The sequence below is a fragment of the Pezoporus wallicus genome, unplaced genomic scaffold, assembly GCF_028554395.1.
Source record: "Pezoporus wallicus isolate ANWC-B61680 ecotype Strahan unplaced genomic scaffold, APGP_CSIRO_Pwel_v1 contig_8333, whole genome shotgun sequence".
Classification (NCBI taxonomy): Eukaryota; Metazoa; Chordata; class Aves; order Psittaciformes; family Psittacidae; genus Pezoporus; species Pezoporus wallicus.
Genome location: NW_026637037.1, coordinates 926,118 through 948,911, shown reverse-complemented (window position 1 = coordinate 948,911; position 22,794 = coordinate 926,118). Strand labels below are relative to the sequence as shown.

The following is a 22,794-nucleotide window of genomic DNA, read 5'->3' as shown; positions in this document are numbered from 1 at the left end:
CGACAACGGCAGCGCCCGCCTAACGCGAAAGCGGACTCCCCGCCCTAAGGGGCGGTGACCCCTCACCAACGAAGCCCCGCCCACCGTCCCCTCACTCCGGGGCGGGTCGGGCGTCCCCGGCGCTTCACCGGCTGATCCGGGCTCTGCGACAGACGTCGTGGCAGGGGCCAATCGACGGCGTCGCCGGGCTTGGCACCGCCCCCCCGGCGGCTCCCCACAGGGACGGGCCGGAGCGGCCGCCGCCGCCGCCGCCTGGGTTGGGTGAGCGCTTTGTCCCCCGCCGAAGATGAACATCATGGACTTCAATGTGAAGAAACTGGCGGCCGATGCCGGTACCTTCCTGAGCCGCGCCGTGCAGGTACGCCCCGCCCGTCCCTGCGGGCGGCTTACCGGGACTGGGCTTCGCTGCCGCGGCCCTCGCTTGGGGAAGCGGGAGAGGCTCCGCGGGGCCGCCGCTGGGCCCAGCGCGGCGTGGGGCGTTGGCCGGGGCTCTCAGCTCCGCCCTGGGCCGGGGGAGCGGCGGTCGGGAGGGGCCAGGGTGGTGGCTGGGCCCAGCTCTGAGGGAGCGCCCAGCCTGGCTCTGCTGGCGAGGGTTGAGCTCAGAGCCCTGGCCTGGCTGGGCAGCGATGTGCTGCTGTCAGTGCCTCATCCTCCAGCCAGCTCCTTCCCCGCGGGTCCCTTGCTAGTACTGGGCATGGCGGGACTTCGTCCAGACCAGTTGCAAAGCCGCTGGCCTCGGGAGAAGGCTGGGGCAGCCCAAGGTCAGGGCAGGCGGGGAGGGAAGAGGGCGCCTGAGCTGAGGGAAGGCGAGGGGACGAGTTGAGCAGGCATCAGCTGTGAGGAGATAGGATAGGGTTTAGTCGTGGAGAGGCCGAAGGTGTGTCTGGCCTGAAATAAGCTGGTGCTAAAAATGTATCCTGCTATCTGATTGGTAAAATTGGATCTCTCGATGTGACACGTGAAAGAATCTGTCTGCTTAGGCTTTTTGATTTGAGCTTTAGTGCCGTTTTTAAGCTTGTTTGATAGCGTATGTTTTCTGCACCAGTCTTCCCTTTCTCCATGCGAAGGGCACTGTAATTGGCTTTTGTTCCTTAGCTGTTGTCTTGAGCCGTAATCCCCGTTGTTTATATAGTCAAACCTGAACAGATTTCCTGTAGGGAGGTGGGACATCCAAGCGGTGCGTAGTAATGCACTTGGGTTTCTCCCGAGTTCTCGCTGGGTCAAACTGTGCGGTTTGGAATGTGATTAGCATTGTTATCTGGTCTGATCGGCCTGATGTATCGCCCTAAATCTCAATATTCAGGCAGAACCAATGACCCAGCAGCACAGTAGAGCTCTGAAAATGCAAACTCATCGGAAAACATTGTTGTTCGAATTTAAATGAATTTAAAGCAGTCGTTGTGGCTTCTCTTTGTAATGGAGGTCTTTCCATGCTTCAACCCCAGCTTCCCCCCCCCCACCTTCCCGGCTTCTGCCAGGTCTACGTGTTTCCCAGATCATCTCTCCAGCCCCCACCCCTTTCCCTTTTCTTGCTGGACAAGGAGAAAAAGATGTTCACTCTTCATTGTAAGATCCTGTGATGGGACCTTGTGATTTCATCCCTTTTATCTTGACTTTTTACATTTGAATCGGCTTATTGCCTTAAATCTAAGGTTTTTTGCAGTCTGACATGGTTTAAAGGTGAACTGTGTTTTACTGCAGTATGTTCTATCTGCATGGTTGGTTTACATCTGCATAGCTACATTGGTTATCTGCTTAACCTAAACTAAAACTCAGGGGGAATGTGGAAGTAATAAGTTTGCTCTACCAGCTGCCACTTTCCCCTGAAATGAGAAGTTTAATGAAGCCATGAGGGGGAGGAGCAAATCCCTGACATGCTGTTGTAGTCTGAGTAACTCATGTTCTGTGTGCTACTGTTGCTTCTTCTGTTTTCCTAAGTAACTATGTGAGGCCTACAGATAATATTGCTGGATAAGAATTGTGATTTTTATTTTTTTCTTAATATCACCTAAATGTAAATTTTCTGGCCTCCAGTAAAAACTATAGATTTATATTTTGAGTATTTTGAGTTAAAGTTCAGACTTCAGTGGATGACATACCATGTTCTGTCATTAGTTGCTTTGGGATATTGGAAACGGAAGTCTCCCACCAAACCCTATAAAACAATCCAACAGCATAAAGTGGTCTGTAGGAAAACCACTTAAAATCTTCTGTTTTAACTTAGAAGAGGGTGAATGCCTTGTTACTGTTTCACAGGCTTATCAGACTTCTATTTTACAAGGGGTCTGGGGCTGTTTTACCCACAACCACCTGGTATTCATGTTCCCGGAAACTTCTTCCTTCTGTGGACAAGATTATACTGTGTCCCGACTGTCATGCTCTATATAGCAATCTACAGAAAAATGAAGTTCACTGGCCATCTTCATTCAAAGCCTACTCTTCCTTCTAGCCGGCGGAAAATGCTTGAGGGAGTCAGTCTTGCAATAGTTGCAGTTTGTGGAACAAAGTAGCAAATGGTTATCGTTAGTGGTATTTGGAGTGAAATAAATAATGCCATAGAGTGTAGTAATAGGAATGTGAGTCCTTCCTGTTGCCAGACTGTAATTGACAAGCTGTCTGTGTAGCAGTCAGGAATGAACTGGGCTTCTACTCTTTGGTGGCAGGAACACTTTTATTGTTCAAGACCTCTACCTGAAGTTAGAGGCTTATTTTAATGCAGTTTCTCCTCCTAGTGATTTTGCAGTGTAGACTTGAACTGTCAGTTCGGCTGTGATAGCTCAGGTGTATGCAAAACAGTACAATTTTCTTCTGTATGAGCTGGTCACAGTCGGGCAACTTGTATGTATATTTTGAATTTAATAAAGATAGATGGGTGGATTAGATGGCTTACTGATACAGCTTGTTCCAGCAGGTGCTTACATTAAGTAACTCTGTCATATTTTGAACTTCTAGTAAAAAGGAAAACTTTCAGAGCTCTAATCAAAGTAGAAAATAGTATCTGCCTATGTTGGAACAATTCTTCTAAGCAGAAGAAACATGCTTGATTCATAGCACTACTTTCCTACAGAAAAAACAGTTCAAATTTAGGTTTCAGGGTAATCAAGATAGGAAATCAAGAGTGGCAGCATTGTTTGCATTAAATTGGTGCTGGAAACCATACCTCTATTTACTATTACATACTACTATTTCACATGCTGCTCAGGATTGCTAAAATGAAGTTTTTTCTTTAAGAAATCTATCATTGTGATATGTGAAATTTATCACTGCGATATTCACTAAGCAGTCTTCACACTGCTGAAAAGATTTATGGAAATATTAACAGGAAGCCCCCTTTTTGTGTACAAATACTCTTCTCTGTAATTAGTAAAAAACAATTTCAAGACCATTTATATTGTATTGTAATGAAGCTTTTGAGAACAACTTTTAGCACCTGATATCTTTTTAAAGAGTTTTTTAAACACTAGTAGTAACACATTCATAAATAAATTCCCTTCTTCCCAGTGCTGCAACTAAACTTTCTTGTAAAGGCAGTTTGCTTTTATGTAAAGCTGCAAATGCCACAAGATTTATCTGGATTTCAGGTGAGTATGTTATTGAAGTTGGTTTTATTGTACTTGTGATGGAAATTAAAACAAACTCGGGCAATGTAGTTTATGTGTATTCTTGTTTCTTACTGCCCACAGAAGAACTTGTAAAGAATGAAGTTAGTTAAAATGCTTCTGGTCCTATTATGTTCTTAAAGGGCAAGCTTGTTAGAGATTGAGTCATAAGTCAGGTTCTTCTGAAAATGCCTGACATTGAACAGGCTGTCAAGTGATGAGATCATCATTGTCATGAGGAGCTACTGCTCTGGAAAGCAGCAGGCCAAACCCTCAGTTCTGGTTTTGCTTGGTTCCCTGATGTGAAATTGTGGCTTCCCCCTCGCCCAGAGAACTGGGACTGAAGTACAAGCTGCTTGTGGATTGATAAAATTTGGCATGAATTTAATATCAAGTGAAATGAATTGTCAGCTTGGAAGTGAACAGCAGAGGTCATCTTACTGTTTCTGTAAGGCATGACAGGATCAGTTGTATCTAAACAGTTCATCCAACACTGACTTGTATTCTAAAAAGCAGAACACCCCCAGCCTCAAAGATATATAATCCACAACTTCCCAGGGAAGTTTATTTTAGCTTTTAATCCTTGTCTTTAAAAGCTTTCTCTAATGTCTAATTCTAATTTAAATCTTCATGCTGAGGTTTAAACTCACTACCTTTGTCCTGCTTGTTGTGCACAGGACAACTTTTTCTTAAGCACATTAAAAGATAGCTGCAATGAGAGTCTGTTGTGCCTTCAGATTTTACTGTGGGAGAAAGGACAAACTTAATTACAAAATACAGAATATAGTAATTTAATTGTCTTTTGTTACCTTTGCAGTTTCTTTCCTTTTGGCTCATGTTTCAGAGTGCACTATGAAAAATGGGCAAAATGTCAAGTGAGAGCTCTTACTACCAAGTTAAGCAGAGGATTTCTTCATAATGTTTTAAATTACTGTCCTCATTTTGGTCTGATTAATACCCTCCTGCCCCTTTTATTCCTGATAGTACGAGTGTTGAATTTGCCAACTTTCCAATTTATTCTTAGGTTTTTATTGATGACTGGATAATGGTTATGTCTTTGAAAACATGATCTGTAACTGAGTGAACAGTTAGTGTCTTAAGCTTGTCCTGGGAAATTATTTCTATAACTAACTATTTTCAACCTGATTGATTCATAGTTCACTGAAGAAAAGCTTGGTCAAGCAGAGAAGACTGAACTGGATGCTCACCTGGAGAACCTTCTCGGCAAAGCAGAATGCACAAAACTCTGGACAGAAAAAATAATGAAACAAACAGAAGTCTTATTGCAGCCAAATCCAAGTAAGTAGCCCTTCTGGTTTTTGTTTGCAACTTGTGAGTGAGTAGATATGCCTATGTAAATATTTACTGCAATAGGTATTACACAAGTTATGACTAAATACACCAGTTTTAAAATTTGAAAGCTGAGATTAGGGAAAGCACATTTTGAAGAGCTACTGAGCATGAGAGACACTGCACTAATTACTGCTACTTCCTTAACCCTTCAAATGGAAAAAGCCTTAGACAGAGTTCCTCAGACTCCAGCACTGATTCCCTACTCTGGTCACCCTCAGGCTGACTGGTTTCTGCGTTGTTTTCTATTTAATTGAATTTCCAACTCTAATTCCAGAAATCTTAGGTAGCTGCAAGAACTCTAAAATTCTTCACGGGGCAGATGCATTGGCTTAAGAAATTTAATTACTGTTTGATTACTTTAAACCGTTAGCATAATACAATTCAGCTTGAAGTGGACAAGATGAACTGAAAAGCTTATCTTTAACAATTTCTTTACTAAAGAATGATTAGATTGTATTGCTTAAGTATGTTATATCAATAAAGTTTTAAATTTGCTTTCATCTGTAGTGAACCTCTTAATGCAAAACCACAGAAAAACCATGGGTAGAGGAAGAGTAATTTTCTGGTGTGTTAAATAGTTCTTTCTGAAATTGTTGCTAAGGGTGGTACTGTTGAAGATACCATTTTCAGACTTACATCCTATGGTTATCTGTGCCATTCATGGCAGTTGTACTAGAGTTGTGTAGAGTTCTCCTTCTAGTGACAAACTGAGGGTTTATTAGTATAGGTATATCATACACTGATAGCACTTCTCTAATGTCAAATAGAGAAATTCTTTATAATGCTGATCTTTGGAGTGTGATTTTTGAAGCCTGCATCCTTTAGTTCTGTAAAAGCAGTATTTAAAAAACAAATGTAAATCTCAAAAGAACTAATCCTATGTGAAGGATGCAATAGAACTTACAGAATATCTCATCTCAAATTTTTATTTCTGTCTAGGCCAAAGAAAATGGTTGTCTTATTAATTCAGTATTTGTAATATCTTTTTCAGAAACTTGTAATTGAGAAATACTGAGTCACTGAGGGCTGCTAGGACTGTGTGAGGCAGATTCAGTAGAAGGCTAATACATGATAGTGTCTCAGTTATGCTGACCAGTCAGTTTTCTGATAGTTAAAAATACTCGGTGTTAAGCACCGGTCTTCGTCTGTAAATGTAACTTCAGCTGTTTGGCAGCCTGTTTGAGAGGACTATCACATGCTGTAGAGAGCTTCTTTTGGTTGTTGTTAACGGAGTGATCCTGTCAGGGGGAGGAAAAATTACTTTTGGTCACATTTTTAATTGACCCTTTAGGTCAGACCCATGTAATAGTCCAATAATTTTATAGTACTTCTCAGTTCTTTTTTCATTTAGTGAAAAAAATAAATATTATGGATAAAGAAAACCCATTGAAACTGGATCATTTTTCTTTTACCTTCGGTGCCAGGGGATGCAGTGGTACCTGTGTTTGTCTGTGTCAGGTTAATTTTTGTGACCTTCATGACAGACTAGTTGTTTAATCCAATGCTGATGAAAGTTGTCTAATTAATAGTATTATTTTCGCTTGCATCAAATTGGCAGGTTTGTTCATTGTCTTTGTGGTTGTCTATACTATTGCAGGCTGAAATTAGTTCATACTGACTGCATAAATAAATTGAGTGAGTTATGAAGTCAAAACAATTGGTCAGAGAAAAGGGGTGTTTTATCTGAGGAGTTAGCTATTCTAATTAAGTGTCCCTGTTCTTGTCTGTAAGACTTTTTCATCAAAGCAACATGTTGTGTCTTAATATTGTGATAGATGGAGATTAATGATTATATATATATATATATCTGTAAAAGACTGGTTCTGTTAAGGAGAGTTGTTCTATCATGCTTTTACAGTGAAGACTTCTGGACATAATTTGAAAACCTGCATAAAGATGCAGTTTCAAACTTGTATTTTGAATGACAGTAATTGTTTCAAATAAACTTTTTTAGACGCCAGAATAGAAGAATTTGTGTATGAGAAGCTGGACCGCAAAGCACCAAGTCGCATGAACAATCCAGAATTACTAGGCCAGTATATGATTGATGCTGGGAATGAATTTGGTCCAGGAACAGCCTATGGTAGGTAGAAGCAAACTAGTATGTCTTGTGTTGCAGAAATGAAGGGAGGAAAAATCCACAGATCTAGTTTCTCTTTATGATATAAAATGCTATTTCTTGTCTTCCTCTAGGTAACAGTTCAATGATTTTTGTGTCAGTTTGAGGTGACTTGCTGTATATCTTTGAGTATTAGGGGATCCATGGTGAGGCTTCTATCCAAATCTAGAAGCAGAGTCTGCTGTTGGAATGATAACCATCTTTGTGGATGGATAATTTTATTACCAGATCAAATCATTCTGAAATTTATTTTCCTCATTGGAGGAACACATCTGACAACATTTATGCGTTTTACTTGTGGTGTAGAGTGAAAATGTTATGTGAAATTAACTTCAGTAAGAAGTCTTTGAACTTTACAGCATTCCTGCTTTTTGTAATATACAATATTTTGCTAAAGATGAGAGTGTAGAACATAATCTAACTTTTCTTTCTTCTCCAGCAAATTTATATACCCATGACAGGAGGGTTGGGGGTGTTATAGCTAATATTTTTTCACTGGCATTAATTAGAATTCTTAATTCTAGTGTTCTCTACAACTCTTAAAGTTGCTGCTAAGAGATTTTGCAGATAATTTAACCATCTGAAATGCATAGGTGTCTATAGTACAGTCTGCAGTTAAGGTCTGATAGGAGGGAAAACTTTGATTCTGGGAAGAGTGACTTCTTTATATCTGGAAACAATGGTGTTCCTTTTCAAAACAAGGAAAGGGCACTTAAAAATATTAAATAGTTTATAGAAGAGGTAATGGATACAAAATCAATAATGGCAGGGTGTGTTTCTCTTACTTCCCAATGGTTTATGCTGCTATCTGTGGCCTTCCTTCTGATCCCCAGCCACAAGTCTTGCTTTTTTAACATCAAATAGAACTGTACTTTCAGGCACACTGTCCCTTAACTTGCAGAATTTTTAGGATTCAGGCAAATAACAAACTATCAGCATAAAGATACACTGTGAGCTTTCATGTGGTGTTGCAAAACATGTTAGTTCTCTGAGAAGTTAGCCTCTTTTCTAACTAAGTTGTATTTGCCTGTTGAAACATAGTAACTGTATTCTTGATACACTAACTTCAGATTCAATACCTAGCTCGCAACCAAGTGTCTTTAAGTATTGTTCGGTTGACCACAAATGCATGGTTTGAAGTTCAAGTAGATGGGAATGGAGTAGATGGGTATAGCAAAAGGCACTTTTTTTTTTTCCAGTAGCTAAGTGAGCTTTTCTTTTCTACCAACTACTCTTGACTTAAAACAAAAATGCAGTGTAAGGGGAGGAAGTTGTTGTCTTAAAATAGTTAGGTGTGATACCTAGTTCTTAAATAAGTGCTCACAATGGAGTTTGCCATAGTTAGTGGCACTTCTACAGAGCTGCATCTGTTCTCACTGAAATTTTGGTTTGACCTGTGATTGTTACTAATAAAAATGGTTTGGTTTAGTGCATGGGTTTGTTTGGTTTGGGGGGCTGTTTATTTTGGTGCATGTGGGATTTTTGTTTGGGTTTGGTTAGTTTCAGTTTTTCTTGTAGCTCATTCAGATTTCTTTTGAGAGCCTTTGTGATGGCATTGGATTATCTTTTAAACTGCTTTCCTAAACCTTCCTGCCTGTAGAAACCTGTTTTGTTTTTGTTCACCACCTGCCTGACTCACTCTGAAACTTAGCTTTCGTTTTTTCTCTGCAGGAAATGCACTCATTAAATGTGGAGAAACACAAAAGCGAATTGGGACAGCAGACAGAGAACTCATTCAAACTTCTGCTATAAATTTTCTCACTCCCCTAAGAAACTTTATTGAAGGAGATTACAAAACTATTACTGTAAGTTAAATTGTCCATTCTTCAGCATTTCACACCAATTTTAACTGTAGATCTTCAAAATGAAGTAGACGACAATAGGGCATTATTGCTTTCCTCAAACTAATGTAGAAAAACTCAGGTAGAATGAATGCCCTTGGTGTGTTTGCCTCCCTTTTGATCATGTAAAATCCAAATAATTTTGAAAACTTGCTTTTTGTAACTATTGTTCTATTAAATGTATGTATCTTCAGTATAAAATGTGAGAATAACTAGGATCTGATTCTGCTGCTTCAGCTGAAAAAGCTTTTGTATGTGATCATTAAAAAGACTTCCAAGTAGAAAGGCTTTTGCTTCTGAGTACGTGTACCAGTTTTCACAAAATAACTTCACTTATTTCAGAAAGAACGAAAACTATTACAAAATAAAAGACTAGATTTGGATGCAGCAAAAACCAGATTGAAGAAGGCAAAAGTTGCAGAAGCTCGAGCTGCAGTAAGTAGAGTTTGTGTGTTTGGTTTTTTTTTAAGTTATTGATATATATTTATAAAGTTGACTGCTTGGTTATGTTTCCAGCCCTGTCTTCTTACCCCTGCTATTTTTCTGGGTGCTTGGTAAGAAATGCCTCAGTAGAACACAAGGAAATGAAAGTGAATTACTGATTAAGGTGTTAGTCTTCTATTTGTGGATATTTCACCAAGTTGAACTTGTTACAAGTAAATATTCTTGCCTTGCTCTATACTACGTGAGCCTCTACTGCCACTTGCTACAATCAGCCAAGATAGTTGTAAATACAAATCATACAGAGTTCAGGTTTTGGCATTTGAATCTCCAGAAGTGTTCAAGCATATGTATAATTGCTTCCAACTGATGAACCTATCTATACTTCTCTATATCAAAAGTATTTGTAATTTACTCCTTCTATATTGTTTACTATTTCACACCACCAAACAGTGCAAGACTCGGCCTCGTATCTCGTAACTATTCTTATTACCTCACAAAATGATTGTTCAAGGACATTAAAATTACTGTAGACTTAAAAGCTCTTGCTTTTTAAACTCTTAAAATGCCTCTAAATGAGGGAATAGATAACTGAATGTATGCAACTTCAGCTTACAGTATTTTCAGAGCTATCTTTTGACTGTGTTCCTAAAAGTATAGCAGTTAATGATTGATGGTGAAGCATTTTTTCCCATAAGGGTTAATGCACACAGATGCTGAAGAAGTATGGATAATTTACATACACAGGGACAGTGTATAAGAGAGAGAAGCAGGGGTGTCAGATCTTGTTGGCTTCTCCAAGTGGACCACTGTCCTGAAAGATCTTGCAAGACTCACCTCAGCTTTGTAGATAAAGCACCTCCTACCTTGGAATAGTGATCCTTCTAAAGAGGAAAACATGATCTCTACCCGTGTTGTAATCTTCCTTGTCAGGTACACTGTCCTTTTGTGTTTAAATTGTCTGTGGTTAGGTCCATGCGTGCGTTTCCCCTTAGGTTATGTAAATTTTATGCAAAAAAAAGTTCTCTACTTGTTAAGCTTTCTTAATTTGTAAGACTAGCAATGGAGAGCAGGGCAGGGTTCTGGTCTGCTAGCAGTGGGATTTGGAAGCAATATATAGGGAAACAGTGGACAGTGAACTTACTACTTTGCTTGGCTTTATTCACAATGAAGTTTAAAAAAGAAAAAGGTATTTTCATTATTAACTTCCTTTTGTCATCTGGTAGCAGGTATATGCCTTACTATCTAAAGCAATAGAAAGACCACAGGGAAATAGTTCTCCTTGGGCTTGGTATTAAAAGAAAGGCTCTATACTTGAGTTTTTTTATTCCATAACAAGTGTAATCATCCAGAGCTTGGTGCTTGGACAGAACTGTTGCCAGTTGCTGCTACTGCTTGAGCAGTCTTAAGTATTCACATAGCAAATAATTCATATGTTCATGCACAAATGAATTAGTGCTGGTAGAGCATGAAATTCCAGGCCTCTTACATGTACTTCAATTTTATTTACATTTTAACAGCAGTGTGCATGTTTAAGAAGTACTGGATTGTAGAATTTCCAGAGAAGTGAAAAAATTGCATCTCATCACTCTCTGCAATATAGAGATGAGAACTAACTTGGATATAGTGGTGATGCAAATGTTTCATCTTCTGCTGGCTCGCTCACTTATGAAGGAAAATATCTGACAGTCTGTGCTGAACTGATAGGGTAGCAAAGCGTATTGAGTTATGATGCAAACTTTTATGTCTTAAAACTTTCTTTTACAGGATAAAGTGATAAATTTCATCTACATTTGATTATTTTTCTCCCTGTTATAAGGTTATTTAATATTTGAAATTACAATCTCACATGTTTACTGTACAGCTGAAGTAGCTTAGATCAGTATTTAAAATAGAAATATGAACAGTTTTATCTATATTCAGTTCACAATCTTGCTTAGCTTAAACTTGCAGTGCTTTGTGTCAGTAATCTGTTCTCCTGCTATATTCAGTGTTTTAACTTGCTTTTGTCTTTTATCTATGCACTTAAGCAACTAAACACCTCTCAGCCTGAAGAGAATAACATTATGGTAAATGTCTCTTACGTGCTCAACTTGCTGCATGTAAAATGGCTAAAGGTTTGTTGGCCTCCTGTGTTCATTCATTTTCCTATCAAATGTTTCCTCTTGCTACCCAACTCATTTTGGTCTTGTTTCAGATGTTTTCTGTTCCAAACTGAATTGGTATAGTGTACTAAGTGCACTTATGTCAGTACAGCATTAGATGTTGGGTTTTATCAGAATATTTCTGGTAATTTGAAGTATACAGTAATATATTCTAATTTTCATGAGTTTATGAATGTAAACTTAGGATGCAAAGGAATTAATTTTTTTTATCACTTAAATTAATTTCACCCATTGAAGGGACAGGAATTACTTCACTTTCCTGGTTTTGTCTTAATATGAGTAAGAGTGAATTATGTGAAGGTGCCAGAAATAAGTAGAAATTATTCCCTTCAAGTAATGTTTTACAAATTGCAATCTGAAAATGTCACATAAATTAATGGCTTAACTTAAGGTACAGTATATCCTAAATGTGTTGCAGGGACTCATTAGCTTAGCTGGTTTAACGCCATAATTGTGGAATTGGGAAAGGTGTTAATTAATCATGTACAACATAGACTGTGCTGTTCAAGCTGACTTGGTTTGGGTCTTGGATGTGCACAGTATAGTGGGTTTCATCTAATTAGTGTTCCAGGTTTCTCAGTTGTAAGTAGATAAAAGAGCAAATAAACTTGTTTGTTATAACTTGATTTTGCAATCTTTATACACATTTCTTCCTACTAAAGTCCCAACTGTGTCATCTTCTTACAACTGCAGAAAATGAAGGTTAAAGGAGAGCTGCATTGCAAGAGGGAATTGGAACAGCAAGTTGAAGTAATTAACTTCTAGAGTAAATTTTCTGCCATTCTGTGATTTTTGCTGTACTACTTGCCATTACTGTAATACTCAGTTCGAGATACCTCTGTAGCATTTTTAATTGAATTTAGGTTTTAATAAAAATCCTTGTGCAATAGGAAGCCAGTAATGAAATTAGCAAGAGAAATCATTCATCTCTTTCATTCTTTACTTAACATGGTGTTTAAATAAGAATAGCTTTCCGCAGTGTTGCAATGTTTTAACACATTAAGGTAACTTAAATTACTCCATAAGGTAATGCAGTTTGTATGATCCTCCTCATTTTCTAAGTAATGTCTTGTGTTGTAATAGCTTGTTTTAAATAGATTCCTTTAATATATAAGTTCTACAAGTCATACGTACACTCTTCAGTATCTAACATACTTCACAGATGTAGTGTTATCCATACTCTTTGTAGTTTCATTGTATATGAAGTGCTTTGGGCAACTGGCTTATGCCTCCTTAAATTGCTGTGAAGTTCTAAGGGCATGAAAGTGGTTAAGATCCAAAATATAGTTGCATCCTGTATTGAAGCACCACCAATGTCTAAGTTTGTGTTTTTATTCTCCTCCTTCCCCCAACTAATGCTGACTAGATATGGGCTGAGGAAGTGACAAAAGTAAGTAAACAATTTAGAAGTTGCAGAATTCTGAAACCATAACTTGTGCGGGTCTAATGTAATAGAGGATATTGTTGATTCAGTCTAATGTTGGTAGCCTTATGCATTACATCAGAATACACTGGTTTCCTCTAGGTCCTTTCAAACTCCAGTGGTGTTTCAAACATCCAGGCTTGTTTCATAGTAAGCTGTTTCTGGCCAACTCTCTCTTGTTGCATGAGAATCATATGGTACTAAGATACAAAAGAAAAAGAGCTACAAGACTTCCTTCCAAATGCACTGGTATGCCATCCTGTTAAAAATGACCTCTTAAGAATGAGCTTATTTGAGCGTTTTCAGAAAGGCTAGGGTCTAGTCTAAATTGTCCTCAAAACCACAGATGTTCAACTTCCCACAACATAAAGTAGTAATTAAAGTGTTGCAGTGCATGCATGAAGCTTGGAAAACTCTGTTTTGGAGTTTGGTGGTTTTGAGTTCGTTTTTTTGTGTGTTTTTTTTTTTTGTTTTTTTTTTTGTTCTCTACCTTTCTCCCCAGTGTCACTAGAGAATGCTGTGCTTAAGCAAGTGAAAATTGCCCCTGGGCTGAAGACTGGTTCATAAATACAGCATTAGACTGGGGATAGGATCTGAAGCCTTCTCTCTTGTCATGCCATGCTTTGCACAGGGACACACTCAGTGGAGCTAATGGAGCATTGGTGATAGCTTCTCCAGTGCTACAAGAAGGGCTGTTCTCGGGTGCACTGGCTCTGACAAAGCAATGCTGGGAACATGCTTTGGGAAGCTGTGATAACAGTTATGAAAAGATTTCTTAGGGAATTTCTGTAGAGGATGGGAAATAAAAACAAAGGGTAGCAATACAAAGTAATGGTAGTTGTAGGGCAGGGCCTTTGAAGTACGGTTTTTAAAGAGGGGGACTAGGTAGGCAGCTGTGGGAGGCATTAGGGACTTGCTCTCAGAAGCTGGGATGTGGAGCTTTGGCTGAAACCTTGAGGGTTGTGGGATAAACTAAGTGAAGGCTTTTTCTACTCCAATTTTCTGTGAGTTACAGTGCAAACATGGGGTGTAAGTGTAGGGTGTGTGAGTTTAGAGACTGGAACTGTAAGAGGAGAGTTAGGTCACCTTTGATCCTAAAGTTTGAGAACTATTTTACTATTTAAGTGAATGTGTCTGCTGGAGTACTTGGTACTGTTGTGGAAAAAGACAGCAGGGGAGCAGTACTGCTGTAACAAAAATTAATCTTGATGCTATCAGACAATGAATAAAACTGTTTGTTTTTCAGAGACAACAGACTTTGAAAACCTAATTGGTTTGTAAGGTGATACATGCACTGTTATCAGTTTTAAGTAAGAAATACACAGCTGCTTCCTCACTGTTTAATTAATGTGAAAGCCTTCCCAGCTGCTGTGACCTCAGATGAAAAGCATTTCTTGGGTAACTGCATTGTTCTGTGCTCACTGCTGTGGTTAACATCTTTCTGTGTGACTCTTCATATGGATCAGCATTAGTGGAATGCAAGAACAGAATGTTTGCAAACACACAAAAACCTTTTGAAACCAATGTTCTGTTGGTATCACCTCATGAGTTTTCCTGAAAATAGATTTCCTTACTCTGTTTTGCTGAGAACAGTAATTGCTGCATCTTGAACTTAATGTAAATTCTTGCCTTTGGGTTGGTTTTTAGAAACAAGGTACTAAGTGCATGCAAGCACTGAGGCAAGGGAATACAGATTCCAGGCTGAGGGTATTCTGTCTTGGAACAGTAAATCTTAAATCTTACAACACATTTTTTATGTATTTGTGGGGTTTGAGTAGTGTCCTTTTCCTTTCTCTCCCTACCCCAAATACCCCGAAGTAATTTCTGCTTGTGTGAGATTCAAGTCCTTTAAAACTGCTATAACAGTGTTAAGGTAGTTAAAAATTGCCGAGAATGAAATGCAACAAGGAATAAATTTGAGTTATTTAAATATGAAACTTAAAGCAAGTAATTTTTTAATAGAAAGTTTACTCTAATTAAAGTTAGAACATTTGCTATAGTTTGGATTTATTTAAAGATGCCTCAACTACAATCTCCAGAAATAGTTGTAGCAGCTTGGTGGCCTGTATAAGACAGTAATTTACGAACTATCCTGTTAAAACTTGCCCTCAAAGAATTATGTTACAGCTGATTGCTACTTGGTTACAAGACAAAGGCAATGTGAGGTTTACCCTAAATTGCTTGGTCAGAGCCCTGTTGCAGACACTGTTATGCCAATAAACACTTGGTTTGTAACTGGGAGAGGTGGGGTAATACTGCAGGCAGAAAAACTCCTGCCTTTTGCATACACTGACTTCATAAGGTAGGTGCTGATGATAAAGCTGTTTCCTTGGTATACAGGGCCTCAACATTTCTGAGCCCAAAATGCAGTTATTCTTTTACCGAAATCTGCAAAGAAAAGCACATTTTGAACACCTAATTTGCGATGAATGCATTTGTATAAGTAGCTCTGAATAAAATGGAACTGTTTTAGTCAGAAGATATAAAAGAGTGCATTGTACAAATACCTAATGTTCATCCTTGCTTTTAGTCTGAACAGGAAGTGCGGATTACTCAGAGTGAATTTGATCGTCAAGCGGAGATTACCAGGCTTCTGCTGGAAGGAATTAGCAGCACACATGTGAGTACACAGAAGAGATAGAAGAGCAAAGTCAAAATCGGGGCACTTCCTAAAAATAGCTCCATTACGCTATTTGGGAACTTTGGGCTATGAAGTTTCACTTCATTGTGGTAAAGCATCAAAATTTTCTTTGTTTTGGTTTTTGAGTTCTAGTTTAATAGCTACTGAATCAGTCTTTTGTTAACCTTGAAAAGACAGGAGCTTTCATTTTTGTTCCTTAAACTCAACTTCCTGTTCATCAAATTAACTGAATGTTGAAACTGCCAAAGCATCCTAAAATATTTACTCTGTTGTGGAAGCAACATGGGTAACTGGCATGATGCTTGTACAGCACCTATTTTTTTGTGCTCAGATATTAATTTTTGTGTCATTTTATCCCAGTTACCTGGTAAATTCAGGCACTCTGCCTATGGGGCATAAATCCCTATGTGATAATGTTGGTGTTAGCACGTGACTAGGAGACCAGTCATTCTAATGCAGCATAGTACTTCTACAGACTAAAAACTTGATTTTTTTTTTTTTTTCTGTATTACAGGCACATCATCTTCGCTGTCTGAATGATTTTGTTGAAGCTCAGATGACCTATTATGCACAATGTTACCAATATATGTTGGATCTCCAGAAACAACTTGGAAGGTAGTAATACTGTAAAAACTTCAGAGAAAAACCACATTTTTTTCCTAAGTGCTTATGAATAGTAGGAAACTGATATAAGGGTGGTGAATGCAGAGGCATGCTGGACTGAAAGGAAATATATTCTCGGGTATTTAATATGTAATTACCCCAGTGCAAACTGCATCCCTAAGCCTCACACAGCACTCATGCCTTTTGAGGGTTAATTTGCTGAGATTTTGTGCATTTCCTGATTGAGGAAGGTGAGCCCATGGTAACCTCACTTAACAGCATAAAAAGGAATTCCTGGAATTATCCGTATAATCATTCATTTGTCTTCTGCTTTATGCTGTGCAGCGTGGGTAAGTTTTTGTACTCTCTGTAAATTCCTTTTACCTCTTAATTCGCTTCAGGGCACTACCTGATTTTCAGTGGAACTGCGTTCTCCACTGTTAAGAGAATTGCCAGTATAGATATTGTGGGCTACACTCCTACCTAGATACAATATCTATAATCGGTAATCCAAAGTGCTTGCAATGGAATGAGCAAGTTTGTCTAGTTCTACTGTTTCAAGGGTTTAGCATTTTAAAGTAAGAGAAAAAGCTATTTGGTGTTAGTTTGTGCTCCTGGTGATGTAAAGATATCTGCATAAATACTTCTTGTGAAGTTTCACATTTCTAATTGTTTTTCACAAATCAGCCTTTCTTAGGGTTATACCAGACCATATTATGTAGGGTGAGCATGTGCATTGAAGGACTGTCTGTACTTGGAAGTGCCTGTTCTGAATAACTGTTTCTATAAAGTATCTCTATTTATGTTTTTCATGATAAGGAAGCAAAAACAAAAGTGTTCTTGAGTCTTGTCCTTTTCCTGACTTGCAGCTTCCTGTGGCATTTGATTTCCTTCCCTCAGTTTGTTTGAATGGGTACTTTAAAGCCTTTAAAACTGGTTTGCTTAAAAAAAGCTCTACATCTTTAAAGTTATATTCCATTAAAAAGAGTATTCAATCATAAAATTTGGTAACTCATAAATGCATTTACTGAAAGCTTGAAAAGAACTTTACTGGATTAAGGGCAAGCACCTCTTAGAAGTTAAGTGAGGTATATTTACACAGCTATTTTGAGAGGATGTTTCTAAAGTCTGTACTCTTATCCATATCTGTTTACTAAGCTGAAAGCTTTAAGCATAATACCCTTAGCCTAAGGAAGAATGTATTTCTCTTTAAAATCTCTTGCTTTAGGTTGTACAGCATGTCCAGAATAGCTGTTCTTGTTTAAAATTTGTGTAAACTGCTACCAGGTGTAAAAGAGTGTATTTGAAGAAAGTACTGCCTTCAGGAGAACAGAAGGACGTTTCTTTACGTGGCTGTGATCTGATGAGTGTTTTTGATAAGACTGCTAGGACTGCTAGACAACCAAAAGTATGGAAACTTTGCAGAATCTTCAGTGCTTCCAACACCCACATGAATTTTCTCTGCCTATTAAAACAGTCATGGTATTAAATCTTGGGTGTGTCTTTCCTTCCTTGTGCAAGGAAGTCCCACTGAACTATAACAGAGAGCACTGGGACAAGGTCTCAAGTTGTGCTCCTTGCTTTGGAGGACTCCTCAGTTTATAGCCATCGGGTGCATAGCACTTGCATTAAATAAACAGATGAGCAGGATATGCGTAGTGTTTTCCTATGCTACGTGTAAGCAGATGCAGTGCCAAATAGTCTTTGCCAGCTCAGCTAGATTTTGGTTGTATTTGCCAATGCTGTGTTGGTTAGTAAGGCATCTATAGTGCTGAGTTACACGTGTTCTTTTTGCACATCTAAGAATGACGTTGTGCCATATTCTCATGTGAAAGCCAAGAGCTGTGAGTGACTTCTTTTTGTTTTGAAGCTGCTGGCGGACCAAAGGTGTTCAGCCTTCAAGTGATCCAGTTTGTTACTTGAAACAGAAACCTGGGTCTCAAGAGTAGATGTGTATGTTATGTTTTACCTGGGTCAGAATCTATGGCATAAACCATAACCTGGTTCACACTGAAAGTATTCAAGTTCCAAAGCTGAGTACTGACTTTCCTGATGTACTCTCTCAAGAGTTAGCTGTAGAGAAGGTGGAGGCAAAACTTGTGCTCAGTTCTCTTTACATAAATAGACATGGGTTTATGGATGTTTCTCTTCAAGGCAATGCCAACTGCTTATCCCCCTTCTGCATTCCCCTCCTGTGGGACTGCTTAAGGAATCGAAACTCCGTGGTTAAAAGCAATCTCTCTTCTTTTTTCTTAGTTCCTCAGAATGAACTAAACAAATCTATTTAAAATATTCTGGTACTCCAGCTGTTTCCCTGCTGATACCTGCTTTTGCTCTGAATTTTCTCAGCTTTCCTAACAGCCAAGCCTAAGCCTTGGCGTCATTGTGTCTTTCAAATTACCCATCACTAGTCCCCTACTCTACACTGTGAAACTTCTGTTACTAAAGTGTTCTCCCAGACAACCTTTGTATAGCTGAAGCTTTCCAGTAACATGCCTGCGTCTGGTTTCGTAAAAGTGAGACTTAATGCTTCGCTGATTGACAGTGGTTATAAAGCTCTGGCTTTCTTTTTTCCTAGCTGTACAAATCAGTGACCCTTTGAACTGAGAATGATTTACATGTAATCACTGTGTTAACAGAGAACAGGTTTAGCAGTGTATTAAGCAGTAACTTAACAACATTGAGGAATAACTGATTGTCATTTCAAATCCCTCTATTTGAATGCCAGCTAACCAAGTAATAAATACATCATGAGGCACAGCTCAGTTATTCCTACAAAACTGGGGGGTCTAGCTTTTCTTCCCTTTGTTGTGATCATTTGATTTGCTCTGGGAACATTGTGAATTGGTTTGACAATCTAATGTGGCAAATGAAAACAAAAAAATCAGTAGGGTTGCAGTCTCTTCTCCATGAGTTGAACCAGTTCTTGATGATCAAATGTGGTCAAGGTAAACCAGAGGGGAAGTGGGGACTCCCTCCTTTGGGCAGTATTGAATTGTGTTCACTCACAACAGTCTCCTGAAAGTCTACTTGTTTTTATATGCAATTCAGTCTAACTGTAAAAGGGTAATCCTGTCCTTTGCAATATGTTCCTGCTGTTTTCCCCGAATCGGATACAATGGTGAATGTGTTAAACAAGCTGTTCTGAGGGAAAGTTAGTAATCTTCTTAATGACTTTGTTAGATCAGGTTGTTGAATCAATTCAAAAGCAATAGATTGCTGGATCTGACTCAAATGATAGAGAATGAACATTTGCACAAAGGAGAAGTATATTTTAAAACCTATACTTCATGTGTTAAATTTACACTGCCACGGGGGGGGGGGGGGGGGGGGGAGCCAAAAAAATGTTTGAAAAACAGATGTTAATGAAAATGTATCTATGTAGGAGGACTGATGAGGAAAGTTATGGGGGAATTGAGTGACTAGTTGATGCATAGACTGGTCAGAAGAATGGAAGGAAATGCAGCTGCAGTTCCACCTCTTCCTGACTCTGTGCAACTCCTGGTTACTGAGCCTCTTACACTGCATCAGCTCTACCACTTTTCAATACCTTCATTGACCTGCTTTTAAGGTAGAATCAGATGAGGTTTGGGACAAAGGTTGCAAAGGGCTGAGGAATGACTACATCAGCTGCTAGATAAGGAAGCTTAGTCTGCCACAGAACTGCATTCAAGAACAGAGGGCAGTGATGTGAGACAGTATCACAGCTCATCATTGCCCCCCATGCTGTTCCATTCCCCCTGTCCCACAGAATCACAGAATGGTTTACCCTGAAAGGCACCACTGGGGGGCATCTAGTCCAACCTCCTCCTTAAGCAGGGTTACCCAAGGCACATGACTCAGGGTTGTGTCCAGACAGGTCTTGAATATCCGGAACACAGGAACTTCCTACTGCCTAGCACTACTGAGATGAGTCTGGCCCCATTCTCTTGACACCATCTCTCCAGATACTTATACACATTGATCAGATTGCCAGAGCCTTTGCTTCTCTGGGTGGAACAGACCAGCTCCCTCAGCCTTTCCTTGCATGAGAGGTGTTTTGGACCCTTAATCATTCTGGTAGCCCTTTGCTGGACTTATTCCAGTAGTTCCATGTATCTCTTGTACTGGGGAGCCTAGAACTGGACACAGTATTGCAGGTGAGGCCTCACCAGGCCTGAGGAGAGAGGACAACCTTCCTCTGCCTGCTGGCAAGGCTCTTCCTAATGCACCCCAGGATACCATTGCTGCTCTTGGCCACAAGGGCACATGTCTGGCTCACTGACAATCTGTTGTCCACCAGGACCCCCAGATCCTGCTCTGCAGAGCTACATTCCAGCAGGTCAACCCCTAACCTGTACTAGTACATGGGTTTATTTCTCCACTTGCTGCTTTGCTCTCCTTTCTACTCCTTCCACATCTTAGCTCTGTTATTCTGTCCTTTCCCTTGTATTGGCTCTGGCTTTCATCGGTGTTGGGTCTTTTATTCAGCTCATTAACTTTGTAGAAGATTATACACTTTCCTTTTTATCTTTTTCTTTCTCCAGGCAGGTTAATGAGTTGAATTGGCCTCACAGAAGGGTCTGGCAAGCACTAAAGCTGTTGCTAAACAAGCAGTAGTGTGAACTAGAAAGGAGGGGCTTAAGTTGATATAAGTTGATCCTTAGCATAACAAATAGTTTTGTTTTACAGCATGCAGTTAGCTGAATCAACAAACCCATCTACGTTACAGAAATAGTTGGGGGTGTGTGTGTGTGTTAATTCTTTCAGAGGGAGGCTGTGTTTTTAATATGCAGTATATTTCCCTGTCCTGGTTCACCAGCACTCTTTTGTGTAGCTACATAATTGAGGAATGAGCAGGAGGAGGTGGAGGCTGCTTTTACTGGCAGAGCCGTCAAAAGAAATGTTTATTAAACTACAGCCTGAATTGGGTCTGACCAACAGTGCTTTCTTGGCTTTGCTTTTGTTTTATTTGAAGCACTTACCAAGTCTTTTTTTTTTTTTTTTTTAAGGTGGCAGTATTTCTTTTTAAGTATGTTGGTTTGATTTGTACTACAGGTTAGGGAAAAGAATCTTTATTTGGGTTATACCTTACTTATATAGGTTATCAGTGCTTTTCTATTACTGCTGTCTACTGGTGTTTATTCTGTAGTTGATAAATGCAAGAGTGCTGATTCAGGCAAGGAGGCAGGTACAACTCCCCATGTAGAACTGATTTACTCAGAAGTCTTTGTTTCATTTTCTCCCACAGCTTTCCATCTACTTTCCTCTCTAATAATAATCAGTCTTCCTCAACTCCTGTGCAGAGTGTTTCTGCTCCCTCAGTCTTGGCCTCAGCCTCTGCTTCATTGCCTTCAGTAAGCAATTCAATAGTTACTTCAGGCATCAGTGAACTGAAGTCATCAAGTGGCAGCAGGAAAGCTAGAGTTCTCTACGATTATGATGCTGCAAACAGCAGTGAATTATCACTACTTGCAGATGAGGTAAGAATTTTCTATGTACCTTCAGCCAGTTAAGATGTACTACATCAAGAAATCTGTGTAACTGATTTTTAATTAAACTTCAATAGTACTCTTATAGCATTGTCCTGTACCTGTATATTCTAATACTCTATACTTGGAGTTATCATGTTACACCAGCTTAGCGTGCAAGAACATTTACTAGACAACCACAAAAAAAGTTTTCAGACTTCTTTGGGTTTTAAATGTGTATTATTAAAATATTTCTATTTGACTTTTTTTTCTCATTTAGGCAGTTACTTAGAAGCTGTGTCCTAAGATTTTCTGTTAAGATAAACATGTGAACAGCATCTGTCTTGCTGTCATGCACTTGAAGATCCAACAAACCTTCTTTTAGGTTGCCTGTTAAAATTGATGGTGATAGACAAGTTTTATAGATTAAAAAATAATAGAAAAGAATGAGTAATGAATAGAATTTCATTGAGGGGAAAAAAAGGGACTTTAGAACATGTTATTTTTCCATTGACCAGTGAAATAGCTTTTATAAATATTAGGTTATGTTTCATGGATGTTCATTTTAAATGCTCTATTTGACTTGGTTAATCTCAATTCTAAGACCTTGGACATCGCATGAGGGCAGACTGTAATTCTTCCAGGCAAGGAAAGGTTATAATCGTGTGTTTCTGTTTTTTTAGGTGATAACAGTGTACAGTATCCCTGGCATGGATTCAGACTGGCTGATGGGTGAAAGGGGAAATCAGAAAGGCAAAGTGCCTATTACTTATTTAGAACTGCTAAACTAAATGGTTGGCCTGAATAAAGACTGTCAATTATGGCAACACCATATTTATATACAATTAACATTATGTAAGCAGGTTTTAAGTGTCTTCCATATTATTGTCTTGAGGGACAAATACCAGCCATTAGAAACTGGCTTTTCTGCCAGCATGGTTGCATGGTAAATACTCTATTCAAACTTAATGTGTTTAAAGCTTTTACTTCATGTGCCAAGAACATGTTTCCTACAGATTTGTTTCTACTGAAGTTTTCACTAATACAAGCTCATACTTTTGAGTAATCTAGATTGAAAGCAGGAGGTACTGTTTTCTACTGAAATTTTTCATTAATGGCAAAGCTTTTCTTCACATAAAATAAACTTATTGTGAACTGA

The 22,794-nt window shown here is 39.0% G+C and overlaps 1 protein-coding gene across 4 annotated transcripts; it reads left to right on the top strand.

Moving 5' to 3' along the window:
• The first annotated feature begins 205 nt into the window (after window positions 1-205).
• Window positions 206-22,794, top strand: SH3GLB1 (SH3 domain containing GRB2 like, endophilin B1). Of its 4 annotated transcripts, none has more exons than XM_057402739.1 (11): window positions 206-358; window positions 4,757-4,898; window positions 6,907-7,035; window positions 8,743-8,876; window positions 9,255-9,347; window positions 11,384-11,422; window positions 12,885-12,908; window positions 15,472-15,561; window positions 16,097-16,197; window positions 21,416-21,647; window positions 22,319-22,794. In XM_057402739.1, exons 1-11 carry the CDS (start codon window positions 287-289, stop codon window positions 22,424-22,426), a joined length of 1,164 nt encoding a protein of 387 aa, XP_057258722.1. In that variant the 5' UTR covers window positions 206-286; the 3' UTR covers window positions 22,427-22,794. The 4 variants fall into 4 exon arrangements, with proteins under 4 accessions (XP_057258722.1, XP_057258721.1, XP_057258723.1 ...); XM_057402738.1 differs by having other exon boundaries at window positions 11,384-11,470; XM_057402740.1 differs by lacking the exons at window positions 11,384-11,422; window positions 12,885-12,908.